The 21,687-nt window shown below is 54.4% G+C and overlaps 2 protein-coding genes across 3 annotated transcripts in view; one reads left to right on the forward strand and one right to left on the reverse strand.

Annotated features, from left to right (window-relative positions):
- CASTOR2 (cytosolic arginine sensor for mTORC1 subunit 2) overlaps positions 1–7,934 on the forward strand; it is a 67,860-nt gene extending 59,926 nt beyond the window's left edge. Inside the window, exons 8-9 of the mRNA XM_049904800.1 lie at positions 1,904–1,998; positions 2,080–7,934. Of these exons, the coding sequence (XP_049760757.1) occupies positions 1,904–1,998; positions 2,080–2,145 (161 nt within the window). The 3' untranslated portion in view covers positions 2,146–7,934. The remainder of the gene's footprint in view (positions 1–1,903; positions 1,999–2,079) is intronic.
- Positions 7,935–11,984: 4,050 nt separating this feature from the next.
- The window catches only part of RCC1L (RCC1 like), a 34,894-nt gene continuing 25,191 nt past the window's right edge, over positions 11,985–21,687 (reverse strand). The window contains exons 10-11 of one of the 2 annotated variants that reach the window (XM_049904794.1): positions 20,070–20,155; positions 11,985–13,317 (exon numbers count right to left, since the gene is read on the reverse strand). In XM_049904794.1, coding sequence (XP_049760751.1) covers positions 13,240–13,317; positions 20,070–20,155 — 164 coding nt within the window. In that variant the 3' untranslated portion in view covers positions 11,985–13,239. The remainder of the gene's footprint in view (positions 13,318–20,069; positions 20,156–21,687) is intronic. The other variant, XM_049904796.1, reaches the window with a different exon arrangement.

A 21,687-nucleotide genomic window follows, 5' to 3' on the forward strand; every position in this document is an offset into this window, starting at 1 on the left:
TTAATCTTTTGGTGAAGTCTTTCAGTGACCGTAATTGTTTGATTTTTAGGAGCTCCCAGTTACCTAGTTTGTCTTCTGGTGTTTATGCATTGTTAGTAATGTTTTGTATACTGTTTATCCCATGTATAAGGGCTTCTAGTGTTGTCCCTATTTTTTCTTACATGATCTTTATCATTTTAGATGTCATATTTAGGTCTTTGGTCCATTTTGAGTTAGTTTTTGTGCATGTTGTGAGGTACGGGTCTTGTTTCATTTTTTTGCAGATGGATATCCAGTTATGCCGGCACCAATTGTTAAAGAGACTGCCTTTGCCCTGTTTAATGGCCTTTGGGCCTTTGTCAAATATCAGCTGCTCATAGGTGGATGAATTTATGTCTGAATTCTCAATTCTGTTTGTCTTAGTCATCTAGTGCTGCTATAACAGAAATACCACAAGTGGATGGCTTTAACAAAGAGAAATTTATTTCCTCACAGTCCAGTAGGTTATAAGTCCAAATTCAGGGTGTCAGCTCCAGGGGAAGGCTCTCTCTCTGTCGGCCTTCTCATCAGTGTTCCCCTGGATAAGGAGCTTCTTCACTCAGGGACCCCTGGTCTAAAGGATGCACTCTGCTCCTGGTGCTGCTTTCTTGTCGTATGAGGTCCCCCAACTCTCTGCTCGCTTCCCTTTCCTTTTCTCTCTTGAGAGATAAAAGGTGGTACAGTCCACAGCCCAGGGAAACTCGCTTTACCTTGGATCAGGGAGGTGACCTGAGTAAGGGTGGTGTTACAATCCCACCCTAATCCTCTTAACATAAAACTACAATTACAAAATGGAGGACAACCACACAATACTGGGAATCATGACCTAACCAAGTTGACACACATTTTGGGGGGAACACAATTCAGTCATGACACTGTTCCATTGGTCTGTGATTCTGTTGTACCAGTACCAGGCTGTTTTGACTACTATGGCGGTATAACAGGTTCTAAAATCAGGTAGCGTGAGGCCTCCCACTTTGTTCTTTTTCAGTAATTTTTTACTATCCGAGGCCTCTTTCCCTTCTATATGAAGTTGATTTGTTTCTCCATCTCATCAAAAAATGTCATTGGAATTTGGATCTGAACTGCATTAAATCTATAGATGGCTTTTGGTAGAATAGACATTTTCACAATGTTGAGTTTTCCTATCCATGAGCAGAGTATGTTTTTCCACTTATGTAGGTCTCTGTTGGTTTCTTGCGGTAGCGTCTTGTAGATTTCGTTGTATAGGCCTTTTACGTCTCTGGTTAGATTTATTCCTAAGTATTTTATCTTCTTGGGGGCTGCTGTAAATGGTGTTGATTTGGTGATTTCCTCTTCCAGGTTCTCTTTGCTGGTGTTGAGGAATCCAGATGGTTTTTGTATGTTTATCTTGTATCCCGATACTCTGCTGAAGTCTTCTATTGGTTCCAGTAGTTTTCTCGTGGTTTGGCTCAGTTTTTTGATTTATTAACTGGTAGAGATTCTGATGGGGAAACTGAGGCTCAGAGAGAAATGACTTGCCCACGATCATCTGACTAGAAAAGAGCAGAGCAGAGCTGAGAGGGGTGACCCACATCCTTCACACCATACCACCCGGTGGCTCTGTCTGCAGAGAACCCCCAGAATAGCAGGGAAGCAAAGCTGGGAATCCTCGCGGGGCCTGAGCCGAGGGTGGTCACAGCGGCTCTGTGGAGGTCTGTGGACAAGAGCTTCCGGCTGGCCCGGGGACCCCAGAAGGTGCCTTGAGGATGAGCCTGAGAGCAAAGCCTTTAGGGAGAGCCATGGGGATTCTCTGGGAAGATGGTGGCTGTAGCTGGAAGGGATAGGCCGAGGGCATGCTGGATGGGTGTCCCGGGAGACGAGGCCACCTGGGCCTGAGCTCTGCACCCACCTCTCTCCCCAGATGAGTGTGGGATTGTGGCCCAGATCTCCGAGCCCTTGGCTGCTGCAGACATCCCAGCCTATTACATCAGTACTTTCAAGTTCGACCACGCACTGGTGAGTGTCCAGCCCCCGGGACGGGGCCGCACGGGGTGGCAGGTCCCCGGGTAATGGGTGTCCACTTCCTGCCCCTTGCAGGTACCAGAAGAAAACATCAATGGTGTCATCAGCGCCCTGAAAGTCAGTCAAGCTGAGAAGCATTAGGATGGCCCCATCTGCTCCCCAGTCCGGGCTCCAGCCCCCACCACCCCGAAGATTGTTCTTGCAGTATTTCTCAACAGACTGGAAGATCGGCCCCAGAGACCCCAGAGAAGGGGCTTCTGGGATACTCGCCTGATTGCTGACTCCTCCAGGCCTGGGGCCCACGCCAAGGCCTCCTCCCCATGACTCCCGCCCCACGCCTTCCCCGAGCCCCCAGACCCTCCTGAGAACTGCCTGTCTCCTTCCCAAACCCCACCCCCGAAAATGGCTTCTGAGGCCCAGGCAGCTTGTGAGCGGTCATCCTCTCATCATCCACACCAGCGGGCAGGTGCCAAAGGGAGCTGACTCCTCCTGCGAGACTCTGGGTCCTGTCTCTCGTGCTGTCCTGGGGGCTGGTGGAGGGGGGCTGCATGCGTGGAGCCTGGGGAGGCCCCCGCTGCAGGGGGCTGCACGCCAAGCTCGCTGGTCTCATCCATCAGCTCAGGGCTGGTTCCAGAGTAGAGGCCAGTGGGCCACCCTCGGGTCATAGTGGCTGCGGAGGTGGGACAGGAGCATGGGTGGGCACCCAGCACCTCGCCGCCAACCACAGGCCTGCACCTAACTCCCAGCAGGACTGCCAAGAGGGACCCTGTCCAGCCACCCTCCCCATGGGTGGGGTCCCAGGAGGCCCAGCAGCTGGGCCACATGCTCCTGTCCTGTCTGCTTTCCCTCAGCCCTCCAGCAGACTGCACCTCAGTTTCCCCATGTGGGGGCATCCCCAGCATTCGGGGCCCAGGGTCTCTTAGGTAACCCCCACCTCCCAGCAGTTGACTAGACCAGCATAGGACCCCCTGTCCTTCCCCCTCCCCTGCCCACCCCTCCATCCGGGGACCGTGGCATTCATGAGTACTTGACCTGGGAGGCAGCTTAACTGAGCCTTAAAGAGAAAACCGTAGCTTGTTTTAGTTTTTTATTTAATGCATTTTCACCCAGGCTGCTGTTGGCAGGGTTTCAGTTTTCAGGGGTGGGGCCTGTTTTGAGTTCTCCCAGGGGACCCAGAGTAGAGGCTTCAGGTACAAACGTGAGAACCGGGCCTCGCCCTCTCTTCTCTGTGGGAGGCTGCTCCAAGAGAGCTGTGCCCTGTGGCACCCACGCGAGGCCTCCCAGCCCGCCACAGCAGCACGGGTCCAGGAAGCCACGGTTCTGCCTATGCGTGGGGTGGGGGGTGCCAGGGGACCCAGGGTGACAGTGGAGGCCAGCAGAGCAGCAGCTGCCGGCTGACTGGGGAAACGGGCAGCCCCCAACCCCTTAATGTCTGGGGGTGCTTCCTGCATGAGCAGGACCAGAAGAGCCTGCTGGGTTGCCCCAGGACGCTCCCTGGTGCTTTGTAGGGCTGTAGCTGGTCGTGCTGTCTCTGAGAAGGCCAGAGAAGAAGGGCCGTTGCCATGCTTTCTCTGAGCTGCGTGGGACCCTCCAAGCCTTGGAAGCCTGCCCGTTGGGGAGCTGTGTGTCAGACCATTTTCAGATGCCTGGGGCCTACAGCACAGATCAGGAGCTCCCCCTTTCTAAGTTAATTCATTTTGCACAAAACAACCAAAACTTATAAATTGTTTGCTGGTTCCCAAAGGGAGGCGGCCAGAGGGGGCGAGGCAGCGGCTGGAGCCCCGTGTCCCCTTCTCTCTGTATCAGGCCTTGGTTCTCCGCGGCACCTCTCGAAGCTTGTGCGTGTCCCCAGACCCCAGGACGTATCTGTTGTACACACATATAAATACCTGTTATGTTGATATAGATGTATACTGTAAATAGCATATATACTTGAGCAATATATATGTTAATATATACCATGTGCGCGCTGTGTGGACACGCCCCGCCGGGTGTGCACGTGTGTGTGTGGCCGCCAGGGCCTCTGCCCACCCCGTGGTGGCCGGGCACGCACGTTTTGAGCCACCATGTATTTTTAATTCAAGTATATAGGCAATACGATGATTAGGGAAGCCAGTCGGACCCCGCACACCTGGTTTTCAAGGAAACAAGCCCAGGAGCCTGACCCGGGACTGTGCCGAGGGCCTGGTGTGGTCTGCGCCCTGACTGCCTGCCCCGCTGCCCCCCAGGCGCCCTTGAAAGCTGGCCCCTGCCCTTCCCCACACCTGTTCCCACAGCCAAGGCACCCAAACCCTCGTTTTATTTGTGGGGGGGACCGTGTTACAGAGGGAGGAGGGGTTGGAATTTCTTTCTTTTTGACAAAATGGCCAACCTTCTGGAACAGTCTCCTGTCTGAAGAACGAGGCCGGCTGGGTGGGTCCAAGTCCCTGCTTGGGACCCTTGGGTCCCCCCCCCGCAGGGGGCTGGTTTTATGTTGACAGCTTACCTGATTATTTTACCTGCAGGCTTAGAAATCTCAGGTTCTTTTCCCAGGCGGCCTCCGGAGCTCTGTCAAAAGAAAAGGATGTGTGACTTGATGTTTGCGTCGGGAGCTGCTTGGCTTGAGGACGTGGCCCTCCGGCCCTGGCGGCCACGTGGGTGTTTCCAGCTGACTCAGTGGGAACCACAGTGGGCCCTTCATGTCCCCAACCCCTTTCCTTCTGCCTGTATGAAGAAGCTGGTTTATTTCTGTGTTCTCTGCGTGCCTGTGAGTAGGATAGACAACGGCATGGTCTCCACAGCTCTCCTGGGGAAGCGTGTGGTCCCCTTGTCCCTTCTTCCATACCCCTCGCTGGCTCCTTGCTTGCTGGATAAGTGTCCCCAGACTCCACTCCTCAAGGGAAGTTTGTTTCTCGGTGTGCCGAAGGTTGTCCACCAGCAGTTGCTCAGGGTCGCTCCTCCCTGCCCTGGGGAGTGGGCCAGGCTGGGGCTGGGCTTGTTGGCTCTGGCTGAGGGGGCAGGCGAAGTGGGAAGGAAAACGGTGTTCCTCGCAGCGTAGACCTCCAGGAACCCAGCCAGGCTCCTGGGTGGGCGAGACTGCAGAGAGGAGGGGAGGAGATGGGCCCTAGGCTGGACCCCGGTGCACAAGCGTGTGTGTGCGCCTTTGTCTCCATGTCAATCTCGGGTGAGAAAGGCTCAGTGTAAGCACATCCCACACCTCGCCCCTCACCTGCCCAATCTAGAGAGGTGAGAACTTAAGAGTGGGGTGTCAGAGAGGGAGCAGTGACACCCCCCTCCCATTTATAAAGATTTGGCCCAACCCTCAGCATGGGGCTCCCTTTTTCCCCAGAAGCCCCGGTCTCCCTCAGCCCCCCAGTCCTGACCAGCAAAGGCATGGGTGCTGTCAGCTCTGCCTGCTTTCTCCTCGGGGGTCTCCAAAGCCCCCAGGGGCGTGCAGACCTGGCCCTGGCAGCCTCCCCTCAACCAAGGTCCAAGTGAGTTGAGAGCCTCCCAAACCACTGGCATTCTTTTCTCACTGCACTCCAGGAAACAGCAGGCTCCTGGTGGGCAGTGGGAGCTGGGTGCCCAGGGCTGCTGACGTGGCTTCAGGCAGCATGGCCTCTGCCATCAGGCAGCATGGTCACAGTGACCTGTTAGGTTCCCAGCAGGAGGATGGTTGCTGTGATGAGGCTTATGCCCTCTGAGGGGACAGACAGTACTCTGGAGGTCAGGAGACAAGCAGACAGGGAGGGCCAGGCCCCTGCCCCAAGCCACAGGCACCATTTGCCTGATAATCTTAACAGATGACTGTGTGCCCCTTGCCACCAGCCGCTCTTGGCTGTTTCCCAGGCTTTGGGAGTCCTTGGACCACCTTTTTGAGCTTCCAGATCTGGATATGGATGGAGTCCTCTGTGGCTTTTTGCAGCCCCAAGCTGGGAGGGGCCCCGGGCCACCCCTGGTGACAGCAGAGCACCCTAGCCCTGGGACAGGGACTTTCAGTACCACTTCCTGAGTGAAGCACAGGCTGGGGGGTGGGAGGGAAACTCCCCAGTACCTCTGCCCACTGTGAGCAGGGCTGACAGCTGCCGGTCCTTGGCGACCCAGCCACTGAAAAATGGGGTGGAGGGCTGGCTTGGTGAGCATGAGGGAGTCTCAGCAGTGAGAAGGCACGAGCCATGGCCTTTTCAGGTGTCCTGGATACTGTGCTGACCGACCGTGAGGCATTAGGCCTGGAGAAGGCAGTCCTTTCTGCTTTAGAGAAGACTGCCTGGGAGGGAAGCCAACCAAGATGGCTGACGGGAAGGAGAGCGCTGGCTTGAGGGGAGAGGCCAGGGGGTGTCATTGAGGGTAACTGAGCCCCAGTGTCGCTAGCCAGGAGGAGCTCTGATGGCGCAGTGGTAAGACATTTGACTGCTAACTGAAAGGTCGGCGGTTTGAAACCACCTGCGGTTCTGTGGGAGAAAGATGTCACACTCTGCTTCCGTAAAGATTACAGCCTTGGAAACCCTGTGGGGTCACTATGAGTTGGAATGGAGTCGGCAGTGGACTTTGGTTCGGGTAGCTAGCCAGATACCTTTTCCTACATCCAGAAGCCCACCCCAGCTTTTTTCTTTCTTTCATTTTCAAAATAGGGCAGCAAACAGACAAGCTTGCCTAATGGTCTCTCGTGCCCTTTCCACAGCATGTGGGGGGAAGCCATGGGGGGCTGTGGCCTTCAGCATTGATGTCCACCCTCCCGTGAAGGCTCTTCTCCTTGGGAAGGTAAAGGTTGGAGCTGTTGGCTGAGGCAGGCATGCTCTTGGGGCTGGTGACCACAGGAGGTGCCCTGGGTGGGGCAGAAGAAGCCTGAGGCCTGGGCTGTGGTGACCTGGGGCAGCCTGATGGCAAGGGAGTTTGTGGTGTGGCTCTTGGTATGAGGGGAGGGGAGGCTGGGTGAGGTGGAACACTGTTTTGTGCGTGCCTGTACGTGTGTTTACACACGTGTAAGCATGAATGTGTTATACATGTTGTGTGTGTGTGGCACATGTGTGCAAATCCCAGGTCCGAGCTCTAGCATTGGTTCATTGAGTCCTCGACAGTCTTGCCCCCGGGCCACATGTACAGGGGTGATTCAGTGGGTGGGTGGCCCTGGCCCCAGTGGAGAGTGGGGCCCCCAGGGAAGTTTCTCTGGTTAGGAGGGCCCCTCCCCACTTGACTCCTTAAAAATCCTCTCTGGAGGGGGAAGAGGGGCCCCACAGGGAATCTGCACCCCACCCCACTCCCCAGGCCTGGCAGCCCCTGGACATGGCAGTCCACACGGCCCTCCTGAATGGGGAGACCTGCCCATGAGGACTCTTCAGAGCCTCTGGTCCTGGAGTCAGCCTGGGAGAGCACCTAGCAAAGGTGGAAACCCAAGGAGAGATAAAAAAAACAGGCCCAATGCAGTTTCCTTTCCACTGCCTCAGTTTACCTGTTTGAAAGTGGCCCAGAAGAGTTGAGCAGGGTTGTTTCCAAAACAGTGGGGGCTAACTACACGGACTCCCCAATCCCCTTGCTCTATGCCAAAATCATTTCCGTTATCCTGAATGGGGGTGGGTGCGTGGGACGCGCAGGGCGCTGAGGGGCCTCTGCCCTGCCCAGGGCCTCACCTGACGCGCCCTGTGTCACCAGCAGCGCTTACATCTGCCCCGAGGTCTGGGTGAAGGGGCAAGTGGGCAGCCTCCAGCCCTCCCCCAGGGGCCCTCACGCTTACTCTCTTTGTTGAAGAAACACAAAACCTTCGAGATTCATGTACTGTATGATGGAGAGAAAAAAGTACCTAATGTCCCCCAAAACAGTATATTTTGTACTTTGTAAAGTGTTAATTAAAACGAAGGAAAAAAAAATGAAGGTGGCTGACGGCCGTCTGGTTTCGTGCTGACCCGACATCTCACTCGTCCCTTTCTCTGTGTGGCGGTCAGGGGACCACAGGCCAGGGGCTGGGCGGGCGTCCAAATGATGTTTCAGTCCAACATCCAGGATCAGAGGGGAATCAGCCCCCTGAGAGACAGCACTAGGTGTTTGTTACCTAATGCTGCCTAAGAAGCCGCCCCAAAACTTCGTGGCCTAACACAGTAATGACGTATGCACGTGTCATGGTTTCTGTGGGTCAGAAATTCAGGAGCAGTTTGGCTGAACAATTCTGGCTCAGGGTCGCCCATGACGTTGCTGTCATTCTGAGTCACGTGGCTGTAAGTTAGGGCTGACTGTTGGCAGGAGGCCTCAGTTCTCTCCATGTGGGTCTCCCCATAGGACTGCTTGAGTGTCACTGCAGTATGGTGCCTGGCTTCCCTCAGAGCAAGGGATTCGAGGGCCCAAGCTCCAAACCATCCCCAGCCTCAGAATTCACACGTACCCATCATTCTGTTGTCATACACCCAGCTCTGTTGGGGAAGTAAACTACACAGGTGTGAAACCAGGAGCTAAGATCATTGGGGCCATCGTGGAAACTGGCTACTCCACCCACCATTCCTCCCTGAAACTCTAGCAGAGGGGGCCTGGGAGTCACAGGACCCCTGGAGCTGGACAGCAGGCCTTGCTGATGGCAGGGGAAGATGGAGGCTGGATGCCAGGCCGTAGACCCTCTCTTCCCCATGCCTGGAGCCCTGCTGTGGGCATCACGGCCCAGGAAGGGTGCCTGGGTGCTAGAAGCCCAGACAAGGTATCCTGGGGGAAGGAGGGGGGCACCATGCTGAGCATCCCTCCCGTAAGCACTGGGCAGGTGGACATTGGGGCTGCCCAGGCATAAAGAGATGAGCTCGAGACCAGCCAGTTCTGGGCTTCTGACACCTTGCATCCTGCTCCTTGGACGTTTTCCGTGGAGGGCAGGTATGAGCCGCACAGGGCTGACGAACTGGACCTGGACTTGGCCCTGTCCGGTCCCACACCACCTCAGACCTGCCCCCACAGAAGAAGAGACCCTGGAGATGGGAGTGAAGGTGACGCTGGTGAACTTTCACCATCACCTTGAACCCAGGGACATCCCGGCTGCTGTGAAGGTTCTTTCTGGGGTCTGCAGACTGAGACCCCCCTCAGTCCTTCAGCTATCCACTGGGGCCAGGACATCCGTGGGGACCCCTGAATGCCCCAAAACTCTCAAAACAGTTGCAAAGGCCTCCAGAGCCTGACCTCCTGTCCACACCGCTCACACACATTCACTCTCAGCCAGGCGGTGCCAGGCCCTGTGCTGGGCGTGGGGACCTGGAGGAATCAGCCCTGGCCCCTGCACTTGCTCACCGCAGGGGAGGTATATGGCCATGGAAACAGGCTGTTACAGGGAGCACAGTGCTAGGATAGACCACAAGGGGGCGCTGGGCTCTGGGAGGACAGGACATTAGGGTCGAGCTTGGTAAAATCAATGGCCCAAGCTGTGGGAACAGCCTGGGTTCAGGTGAGAGGGGACAGGCTGAAATGGAGAAGTGGGGTGGGGAGGGTGGAGATGAATGGAGATCCAAGGTGGGTGTTCAGCAGGCGAAGGGCCTCAGCCCCTCCTACATGCCGTGGGGAGCCAGAGGACTTCTCAGCAACTCAGCAGTGGCTTCTGGGTCACTGAAGATGGATGACGGAAGGAAGGAAATGGGCGGCCAGGGGGGTCAGTGTCCTGGCTGGCCTCCCCTTGACTTCCCAGTGCAAAGTTGAGGTGTGGGGAGGCGAGAGGAAGCCCTAGTGTCGGGGAGGCCCTGATGTCAGCCAGCCTTTCAGAACCATTAAGGGAGCCTTCCTCCCCCCGCCCCACCCCACCCCAGTCAGGCTGTAATTCCTCCTGGGGTGCAGCATTAGCGTCTACTTGGCAGGGCTCCCAACCCTCGCTGCTCATGAGCACTGCCCTGGGAGCTTGCTCCTGGGCCTGGACTCCGCCTCAGAGTCTGAGCTGGCCTTGGCTTTAAAAGCTCCCCTGCACATGACTGTATCGTGCAGCCGAGGTGAGAGGCCCAGGGTTAGGAGACAGAATCTGCCCCAAGGAGTCCCCAAGGCCCACTGTAGCCATGGCTCCTTTTGCTGTTCTGCAGGGCAGGTGGCCCATCCTGTCTTTCCTCCCTCTTGAGACCAGACGGTCAAAGCAGCGGGCCCCAGAGCGCAGGCTCGAACGCTAGCAGCCTATCACCATGGGTCCCCAGTGCTGGCAGGTCCTGGTGCAGAGAAGGCCCCGGGAGCATATGCTTCCTGGTCAGGATTCTCCCACTGAAATGAGGACCAACTGCAGCAGCTGTGGAGCCAGCGTGTGCCACTAGCCTGAGTCCGTTCTGCTGTAGTCCACAGGGTGGACTTAGTTCGGGGCATTTTTCTGCTGGGCATGGCTTTGTGGGATCTGCTCTCTGGTCTCCTAGTGTTTTAACTGCCACCGTGGCCCTACCAGAGCATGATGTCCTCGCCACAGCAGCTCCCACCACCACCTGCGTTTCACCTGCTTGCCTCCCTGGTTTGGGAAGGTGACCACAGGATCTGGGCTTATCCCTTTAAAGGTGACTTTTGAGCATACCCCTCAGTATGGCCCCAGATTTGAGAAGCGTGCAGGTGAAGGGACCCCATATGCTGTCTCCCGCTCAAGCATTGCCTGGACTGAGCTGTCTCCATGTGAAGTCTCGAGGTTGGTGTGTGAGGTTTCGAATTTCTCAATGGGGCAGCATGACTATCTGATGGCAACTGGGTGATGCAGCCTGGGGGAGAGGAAGCAGGTGTGGGGCCCTCAAGGAGGGTGTGAGCGCAAAGCGCACAGCCACTCTGCAGGCCCTGGAGAAGTGGCTGCTCCACGTGCCACGCCAGGGGCTGAGCGTAGTCCTGAAGGCCATCAGAAGGGCCTGGCCACACTCCAGCTCCGACAGCTCTGACTGCAGGATTGTCCTGTAGATGGGTGAGGGCAGCCCCAGCCACCATTGAAGGCTAGCATCCTCTGAACTGTGGATCTCTCAGGGTATGCGGCTGGCTCCGCTTTGTCCTGTGGACACAGTAAGCACGTGGTATTTCCCGAATTAATGAGGACGGGGATCACCCACAGATTCCGGAAACAGGAGCTATGACCGGGTTCTCCTGAATATGCCCGGGGTTGACACCCTTATGAAACTAGCACGCCAAGTGTCTTAATAGCTGATTTCACACTTTTTGTGCCAGTGAGAGCCATTCCTGTCCCCAGGAGTCACTGTGGAGCAGTGGCCAGCATGTCGGGCAGTACAAGAGGACTGAAGACTGAGATCCAGGCAGCGTGGGAAGGACCCTGTCTCTAGAGGGAGGCGCTGGGGCCCCAACAAGTGGCAGGTATTCCTACACCTTCTCAGGCTGACAGCTGGGGCTGCTCTTCTGGCCTTGGCTGCAGCCCCTAAGATGTACAGACAGGCAGGGCTGGGAGCAGGAGCAGCGGACGGCAGAAAAGGCACCAGAGTGGGCAGGTGGCTTGCTTCACTCAGGAGCCTGTGACACTGACTCTTCACAGAACAAAATGACAAATCACAGCAGCCGAGCCAACGGCCTAACAGGTCTCCACGTGTGCATGCGCTGAATGCAGGGAGCGGCCGGGACACCACCTTTGCTGCGGTAACCTAAGGACTCGACCCCCTGGCCGCAGGGAAACGGGAGGGGGCACTTGCCCAGATGAGGGGCCCCTGCTGCTGCAGTGACGGGGCTGCTCCTGCCCCTACGGACACCCCCCGGCTGCCTCCGCTCACAGCCAGGACACCGCCTACGCAGTGGCCGTTCTACTTCAAACCACGGTCCACCGACACCTCCCGTCCCTGCCGTTCTCTTCCACGGTCCGCACGACTGCCCCACGCTGTACCGCACCTGTTTCTGCTCAGTCTCCTTATTGAGGTTTTAAGCCTCAGGACGCAGGAGTTTGTCGCCATGCGACCGGCGTCACGACCTGTCCCTAGCACCTCAGGGACACAGTGGAGGTCTGCTGATGCCACGAGGAGCAGGGAGCTGGCAGCAGCATGTGTGAGCACCAACTCCTTCACCAGTGCCAGTACCACTCGCATGGGGTAGCTTCCGACTCACGGCGACCCCACGTGTCAGAGCAGAACTGTGTCCCACAGGGCTTTCGTGGCTGATTTTTCAGGAGATCACCAGGCCTTTCTTCTGCCGTGCCTTCGAGTGGATTCCAACCTCCGACCTTTCGTTAGCAGTGGAAGGCGGTAACCGTCTGCACCACCCAGGGACACGAGCTGTTTTACATCTCATTATTCCCTCTCAGTTGAACTACGGGGTAGAATCCATCCAGAGAACATTTCTAAGTAGGCCTGTCTTCTAAAGTATTTTTGTTGCTGGCTTTTATTTGCCTCTGTATCAAAAGCTAATCTTTTGATAATTTTTCTTAATCTCTAAATGATCAAGTAAAATAAAGACCCCTTCACTTCTGAAAAATAAAAAGGCAGAAAATATATTTTATTCCAAAAGAGATTTTTCAAAGATGTTTTTCAAGAAAAAGACAAGTTACATTATTAAATCAAGTGTTTTTCACAATTTCTGAATCATCCTCCTCCAAGGCTTGGTGCTTCAGCCAAGCTTTTGAGGGATATGTTCAAAGCCCTCAGCCCACAAGAATCTGGCCTCGATCTTCTTCCTGTGGGAGCTTCTCAGCTTTTCAAAACTGGCAGTGAGAATGGTTACAAGGCTGACGCAGGCTCCACGGTGAAGCCCGCCCAAGGTAGCGCAGGCGGCTGGCTTCGTGTCCACAGCAAGCTGGCTGGGGGCAGCTGGCCAGGGATGGCAGGGGAGCAAGGTGGGTGTGGATGGAAACCACCAGCCTGGCATCCTCACCTCAACGGGGCTCATCCTTGCGCAGCACAAGCCTCCCCGACACAAAGCGAGCCATCACTGTGCTCAGAGGGGCCGCTGAAGCCCTCCTGAACACCAAGTTCTGTCAGACCACCTCTTACGTCAAACACAGTGCTATGGGCGCTCAAAAGCTGTCACACATGTCCTGGACGGAACTGAGAGTGCAGACTGTCCCTACCCTCCCCAGGCTGGGCCTTTAACCCTCACTCCTCAGGGGCACAGCTGTAGCCCCAACGGCAGCCACACTGTGCCGGATTCAGCAGGTTTCCCTCTTAGCGGGGAGAAGGGACCATGTCCCCGAGACTGCTAACACATGCCCACTAAGGGCTGCAGGAGAGCCACACGTCACAAAAGGTTCTGAGCCCCTTCGACCCCCACCAGGAGCCCTGGCTGGCTGGCATGCCTTGGTCCCCACTAAGCACTTCCCGTGGTGCTGGGGCCAGGGCAGATCGAGCTGGGAAGGGAGGCGATTCAGACGAAGGACTTGGCCAGAGTCACCATGTGATCCACGCCACAGGCCACATCCACGGGCTCCCCAGGCATCGTCACCTGCAAGACAAGGCCCAGCACACACTGAGGCGGGGACGGCTCGCCGGGAGGCAGACGGGCCCGACTGTGCCCCTCAGTCAGTCACATGGCCCCAAGCCTCCGTTCCCTCCCCTTGAAGTGAGCTGTGACACCGACCCAGCAAGCCTAATAGGACACTAAACGGGACAACCCACGCACAGCCCAGTCAACAGCAGCCACTCACTAAGAGGCTGCTCTGGGCAGGAGCACAGCCTGTGTCATCGTTCTGGGACGTCCACCCAGAGGGCCCTCCCCTCTGGACATGCCAGGTGCTCCATGACCTCTGCTCGGGGTCACTGCCAAGGCTCACAGAGTGGCTTAAGAACGCTTTCTCCTGTCAACTCTGCTCCTGGTAAGGGCAGGCTGTTTCCAAACTCACATCCCCCCTCGAGGAAGAGTATCTGGTGTGTCTCAGAAGACGCCAAAGTTCCTGCTGAAGTCCTGTGGCAACGGCCCACCTGTGCTGACAACGCTTGTTACAGGAAGGCCCAGCTAGAGGTATTAAGATGCCTCATTTGGATACGGAAGCTCCGGACTCTTTGCCTTTAAAATGACTCTCCCTTGGTTTGGAGGTTTAGGGTCGTGGTTTCATGGGACATCCAGTTCATTGGCCTAATAACGTGTTCAGTGTTTCTGTTCTACCTCCTAGTTTGTTGTGTAGTGCCTGGGGTCTTTAACGTTTACAGGCAGGCACCCAAGGCATCACTGGTCTCTATTTGCCTGGAGCAGGAACACAAGGACGAAATGGAATGCCTGGCTAACTGCCTCCACGAACAACTGCCTTCTTTGCCATGAGACCAGAAGAGCGGGACGGTGCCAGGCTACCGTTACTGGACACTCTGATCAAAGATTCCTTAGAAGAATCCTGATCAAATGGGGGAAATGCAGAGCAGAATTTCAAATCCTCATGGACTCCAGACTTCCGGGAGCCATGGAGGCTGGATGAAACCCTGAAGCTATGGCCCTGAGATAATTTTAAACCTTAAATCAAAAATATCCTCTTAAGTCTTCTTAAAACCAAACAATAGTTTAGCTTAACTAGTAAAAAATGTCTGCCTTGAGCACTGTGCTCTGTTAGGAACTGTCTATATGGGATCAAACTGACAACAGCAACTTGAAAGACTAGGTAGGAACCTTAGGGGGCAGCGAGTTTATGTTAGTGGAGGAGGAACGACTTAGAAAGGGGGTGAGAACGGCTGCACGACTTGAAGTATGTCGTCAATTTCACTGGACTGGACATGTGGAAACTGCTGACTGGCATATGTACTGCTGTGTATATTCTCAACAACAACAAAATAAAGTCATAAAAAAAAAAAAAAAAAGACCCTCACTGTTCTACAGCCTTCCTGGTAAACAAACACCCCAACAGCTCACGCGCAGTGTGCTCTTGGTTCCAGGATAACCACACCTGCATAACTAAGCCGGTTCTCGTGGAAAAGGGCACTTTCCTTTCTTCTTCTTGTTTACTGTTATTATCGAATAGATCATACATAGTTACAATATAAAATGACATTCAGTGACAGAAAATAAAAAGGGATGAAATACCCTTTGTCCCTGGGTCACGCAAAGGATTAAGACGCTCAGCTGCTAACTGAAAGGTTGGAGGTTTGAGTCCACCCAGAGGTGCCTTGGAAGGAAGGCCTGGAGATCTACTTCTGACACACCAGCCACTGCCAACCCCATGGAGCACAGCTGTACTCTGACACACAGGGGTCGCCATGAGTTGGAGTCAACTCTACAGCAGCGGATTTGAACCCTTTACTACCACCCCTGCCGTCATCTGCCCACTCTCCTTCCTCTGCCCTGGAAATTACTCCTAATTGGTCATCCTTGCAGAGCTGCTTCGTGCAGTTTTGTTTATGTGACAGCTTTGAAGTCGGCACCCTGCCTCTCTGGCTCTCTGACTCTGGCTGCAGTGACCAGACCTGCCCCCACCCCCGCCACAGCTGCACTCTCTAGCAGTGTGACAGCTGGAAAGGAGACTTCAAACAGCCTGTGGAGTTTACTGAGCTTAAGAGAGGACCGGTCTGATGCAAGATGCTGGCCTAAAAGCAGAGGCAGCAGGCGTCGGGCCGGTGCTCCACTCCCACAGCCAGGGGACCAAGCCATTAAGGACTCCTGGGCACAGGGCCCACGGATGCTAGGAACCCAGCCCTCTCTAAACAAATGTCCTTAGCAAAACCTATTACAGAAATGACTGAGCAAACAAGACCAGTGCCCCAGCTGATCACCAAGGCCTGGAAACACAGAAAGCATTATGGAGGCAGAACACTCGCTGTAATCTCTGGCGACTGCAGCCAGATGGACACTTAGCAACCTCCCCAGGCCATGAGCAAGCACGATGTTTACCCTTCCCGGGACAGTGACACTCCCTCCACTCACCTGCAGCCAGCCTGCTGCTCTTAAGCACCTCTGACCTTACTCCCAGAGTGCTCTGCCATTAGTGCCCGAAGCCAAGTCAACCACACCACCTTGGCCAAGGCGGGCCTGGGAGGCCAAGGGTCAGGCCCTGAGGGCCCTGAGGGTTGGCTCTGAGGGCCCAGTTCTGAAGGCCCTGGGGGCTCTGAGGGCCTGGCTCTGAAGGCCTCTGTGGGTGCCGTGGCAGAGCTGAGGCTCCAGCTGCCACTGGTACGCAGTCTCACCTAGCCTCTGAACCAAGGCCAAGAGAAGGTTGCCCTCTGTCATGGTACAGCTTTGTCCAAGTCAAGGTTAAAAGGAGTTTCTATCCTAATTTGCCAGAACGCTCCTTAGAAGCCAGGATGGCAAGACTTCATCTCGCATACTTTGGACGTGTTATCAAGAGGGACCAGTCCCTGGAAACGGACATCATACTTGGTAAAGCAGAGACTCAGCAAAAAAGAGGAAGCCTCTCAATGAGAAGGACTGACACAACGGCTGCAGTAACAGGCTCAAAGAGCAACGACTGTAAGGATGGCGCAGGAACGGGCAGTGTTTCGTTCTGCTGTACACATAGGGTAGCTATGAGTCAGAACCGACTTGACAGCACCTGACAACAATTCTAAACCCATTTACACATACATCGTTATTGCAAAGGGAAACTGTTCCAAAAACCAAAACCACGTTTAGCCTGAGTGACTCTTCAAAGTTTGTGTGGAATCCGTTTTGAAACAAACGCCCACCAGGTGAGAGACAGGCCTGTGAGGAGCCTGCACAGGAGCCAGGCGGCTGCCTCCCCCACGTGGCTGCACCTGGCATTTCCTTTACGGGATCGAGAGGCAGCCAACCCTGGGCCTCTGAGGAAGGAGAGCGTTCAGATACCAGCAGAAGGGGTGCTGTTCCAGCGGGCCACCTTTGAAAACCGACTTTCTCCTGGCTTGTTGGAACCACCTGTGATCACTGAGAAAGAAGCCTGGAAGTCAGAGGGTCACTAAGCTAGTACTCCTGAAGCTCCACTGGCCCTGCCAGGGGAGCCCAGAAAGGGACGAGCACAGCTTTGCACCAGAGGTCCCAGGTTCAAATCAGAACCCAGCCCACCGAGGCGTGAGTCCTCAGGGAGCCCTTTCAATGCCGAAAGTCAAAAGGCTGCTTTGAGGATATGAGATAACGAACACTCAGTCATCCAGCACGTTGTACATGCTCTGCCCTCCCCAAAAGGGCTGCCATTTTGGACCTTTGGAGGTGAGGGCGCCACCTGGAGGATGAAGTGGGAAGATACTCCCGTCTTCCCTGAGTGCCTGTTCCGATGCCTGCTGTGCCCCCCACTTAGGTCAGAGGGCCTGTGAACAGCCAGGTGACACCTGGTCAGCTGTCCCCAGCTCTGCATGCCGGGATGCTCCCCACAGCCGGGAGGCCACAATCTCCAGTATCGGGCTCTCTCAGAGGAGGTGGGCTACAATGGAAAGACCACATCTTTCAAGTCAGACAGACCTGAACCTGAATCCTCCCTCTGCCTGTTTCTAGCTGTGTGACATTAAAGAAATCACTTAACCTCTCTGAGCTCTGAGCATCAACGTTTAGCATGAAAACATGTCCTGGGAAGGTTCCAGAAGGAGAGGCTCAAATCCGGTGGCTCAGGTGTCACTTTCCTGGGCCTACATGTGTCAGAAAAGCCCAGGTTCTGGAGTCTACACAGACCCAGCTGGTACCACTGTATGAGCTATAAACAGGCTTTACTGTTCTGTTTTCTGTTCTGCAATACTTTTAAAATGATGCAGCACATTTCCCCACTGAAAACTAATAAGAAAAAATCATTTTCTAAAGAATAAAATGAAAGTCACCTGTACTGAAAAGGAAAAACCAGACCGATGCAGAGTCCAGCTAACCAACAGCAGACTACTCCATGAGGAATCCCACCAATGGATTCTAGTTGCTGACGCCACTCCCCTCCCAGAGTCCTGGCCTCGTGTCCCCAAGCTCACATACAGCAGGAAGGAGGCAAAGAATCGGGCCTCAGCACCATCCTTTCCAGCCCTCGCCATTCACCCAATGCCCCCAGCCCCCCAGGTGACAAGGGGACAAAGCACCCAGGGCTCGCAGAACGTGCAAGAGGAATGGCAGCAGGGCCGCCACAGGGACTGACCACAGTGCTCTTTCCCCGAGGGCGTGGGTGACCGGGGGGTTTGGTGAGCAAGGAGCCAGAGCAAGGGGAGAGGCGGCTGGACATCAGGGGCATTGGGCTCCAGCAGCCTGGTGCTTCCAGCACCACCACAGACACCAACGCTCTGCATACGCCATTTATTCAGAAAAGGTTATTTGTTTAAAATTCTATTTCATGACTTGATCACCTCTCTAATTTGGAGGAAACCAAGGCAGGCGGGTAGGCCCTCGTCACAGTGCTCATCACGTAAAACCCAGATGCTTCAGCTGGTTCCCAAGCTTCCCCTCAGAAAGAAATCCTTTTTGGCGGGCCTGAAGAAAGAGCAGTAAGGAATCACCAGGAAGACAAGCGGGATGTGTGAGCTCCTGACATTCACATTACCTGAAGTATTGTACACCACAAACCATTCTGACTCCGTTCTTGGCGTGTGATGTTTCCAGGCTCAGAAACTAGCTTCGAGCGCCAACCATCTTGGAAACAACTCTGATACACAAACATTTCTTTCTAACAAGTTTAAAGTCTCCGTTCTGACTTGTTCTCTCAGAGACTCCACCAGCAGGTTTTGGTAGTCAGGGCCTGCTGATTCACAGGGAACTGGGAGAAGCAGCAACTAAGGGAAGGGTCAAGGAAATATCTGTCACAGATTGAATTGTGTCCCCCCAAAATGTGCGTTGGGCTTTTCACCCCACACCTGCGCTCGTGATCTAATTTAACCTAATGCAATCGAGTATCATCCATCAGCCAGCTGAGGTCACATCAGTGGAGGGTGGAGCCTAAACCCAATCGCTTCAGAGTTACAGAAAGACAGAGTGACCTGCGCACAGACACAAACAGGGAGACAGACACCATATGAGGATCGCCAAAAACCAAGGAACACTGGAGCTACAGACCAGGAAGGAAATCGACATAACAGAGACCCTGACTTGGACTTTTAACCCCCAGAATGGTGAGGAAAAAAAAAAATTTGTTCTCTAAAGCCACCACTCGTGGTATCTGGGTTATGGCACACTAGGTAACTAAGCCCCAGTCAGAAAGCCCTAAAGCCCTAAAATACGAAATGCCTCAAAACATTCTGCAGCTGGGTTTCTGACAGATAAATCCTTATTTTATTTAAATGATACATTTCTTTTGCATTTTTACAAGTGTTTTTTAAAAATACTTTTTGCACTTTCAAGGCATATTAAAATCCAATCTTCAAAAAAAGTGCATGGCTCTCTAAGCAGAGACTCTCTGGAAGGGAATGTAAACCAGCAGCACACGGGCTGCCTCCAGGAACCAGAAAGTGGGGACTGGAAGACTAATTTTCATAATACGCTTCTCATCTTTTAAAGTTTTTGCCATGTGCGTATGTTTAGTCATGAAAAACACCACACAACATTCATTCTGGAACTTACAGGATTGATTTAGTAAACAAGACTAATATAAACTACAGTTTAAGGGAGGGCCTGTTTCCTTAACTCTGAAATGAGCCTTGTTGTCTAATTGCATCCTACCCCTAAGAAACACTTACTTTTCACTCTGGTGGCTGTGGTTAGGCACTCTAAATATTGAACATCCTGCTTTTTTTTCCAACTCTCTGTGAACCATTACAATCCATGAGCTATAACAAACAGCTCCTACATGTTAACTTTTTCATTTCAACTATCCTCCCTCTCGAGGGCTTGGGAACACCCTACCTGGAGCTTGCTCCTCTCTGATGGGCGGGCACTCCATGTCTCTCTGCTCTGAGTCTCTCATGTGCGGGTGCCCCATGTCTCTCTGCCCTGAGTCTCTTATGTGTGGGTGCCCATATCTCTCTGCTCCGTGTCTCTCATGCACGGGTACCCACGTCCCTTTACTCTGTTTCACCTCAGACAGCCTCCAACATGGCGCTGGCAGGCTAATATGGGGCTGGAACACTTGGGGTAGACCATTCAACCAACAAGCCCCAGAAGTGAGGTGACGTGCCCCCCAGGAGCCAAGATGCATAAGTCTGCAGCCTGAATACCTGCACTGGCGCGGGTGCCTGGCCACTGCCACCAGACAGGTATCTGGGCCGGGTACCACGGTGGAATGCACTGGGGCAGGCAGAGGGTGGCAGGACTCGGAAGGGGAGGAGTTCCTTTGGGCCCGTCCCACTGCACACTGGGGACCTGCTCTATGGGCCTGTCCTCAGGCCCGCCCCGTCCAGCCTTACCCGCCATGGGAAATACTGGTCCTCCAGACGACCGATTCCCAGGCATCCTCGGATGTTCTTGCCCCACACAAACAGCTCTCCCTTGTCTGCCAAGAAAGAAAAACAGAGGCGTGGTTGGGGCCGTGGCAAGAGCAAGTGTTCAAGAAAAGGGAGGGTCACAAGAACAGGCTTTCCAGCACCAGGTACAAACAGCCCCCCAGCATGCTGACGTTTTCCCAGGCATTACTGTCTTCTTCTGAAGAAAAGGGCAAATGTCTAAGGCAAGCGCTCCTACCAGATGTCCGAGGCCGGGCGTTACACTGTGTCCACCGCCGGGGAGAGGAGCGCCCACAGGGGACGGTGCCCACAGGGGGCTGTGCCCAGAGCCCACTTGCTTGCCCCTCACCCATACCGCCCTGCCGCTTAGCTCTGACCAAACGCTTCCCTCCACAGATCCTGAAATCTGAGCGGCCTCAAACCCTGGTCACACCCTAGGCTTTCTAATCTGGCAGAGCGAGGAGTAGGACCATCTGTCATCCTTGTTTGGGATTCCACATCTGAGGCACACTGAGTCGAGTGACACAAGCGACTGGGTGCCTATGTCTCGTCTGTGCTAGGAGCTGGGGACGGGATAGTGACTGGCAGACATGGCTCCTATCCTCATAGAGCTCCATCTAGTCAAAGAGCTAGAAATAAACAAATTGTTAAACCTATCAATACATACTTACAGATTGTAGGAAGTGTCGTGAAGGAAAAGAACAGGGTGCTGTAAGAACGTAACCCGGGGGACCAGGTCTCGATTGGGCTCTGGAGACATCTGCCTCCAGGAAGGGATCCCCGGCCTGGTTGGGAAGCTGCTCAGTTCACAACAGCTCGGACCCCTGGCACAGAGGCCTCCATTTCACCTCCCCGTGTCTGGCCAAAGGCTTGGTCACGGGAAGTGGAAAGGTGTGATGGAGAGGCCGGGACTGAGACGATCCAGCTGTCACTGTGACCAGCTGTCACCACCTCTCTGGTCTGGCCCTCACTCTTGGCCCTCCACCTCAGATTTTATGTGTTTAACAGAACTCAGGTGGACACTAGAGGGATGTCAGCAGACCTCGGAGTAAGCCAACCAACTTCAATTCCCAGGTGGCCACATGTGAACACTGGGCATAGAGACACACAAAAGCCTGAGGTCCGATGCCCCCTCCACAGAGGGGCAGTCACCAGCACTTAGAGGGGAGCTGTTGGGTCTTGGGGGAAATCTAGGCAGAGATTTCATTTCAGTGTGACCTGAAATGGCGACATGGCATGACAGCAGACAGAAAATAAACGCCCTACTCTAATCAAATACTTTGATGGATTTCTAAGCATATGACTTTGCACGCAAAGTCTCAGAACATTCCGGAAATGAGATATCTGTTACTCCCAGGATTAGTCCATAATGCTTCTTATTTGCTAAATCAAAATAGCTTTAAAAAATTCACAAGACCTGGACCCAATTTTCAAATGGAAGCGGCCGACCCAGGCTGAGTGGTGGGGAGGAATCCTTTACTTCGGCTACACTACCACGACTCGTTCCTTTAATACAGTCAGACCGGGCGCCAACGCCGGAGCCTGCGTGCTGGGAGGCCCCCAGGCCGAGCAGCAGCCAGTA

This window comes from Elephas maximus, chromosome 12 (genome assembly GCF_024166365.1).
Source record: "Elephas maximus indicus isolate mEleMax1 chromosome 12, mEleMax1 primary haplotype, whole genome shotgun sequence".
NCBI lineage: Eukaryota > Metazoa > Chordata > Mammalia > Proboscidea > Elephantidae > Elephas > Elephas maximus.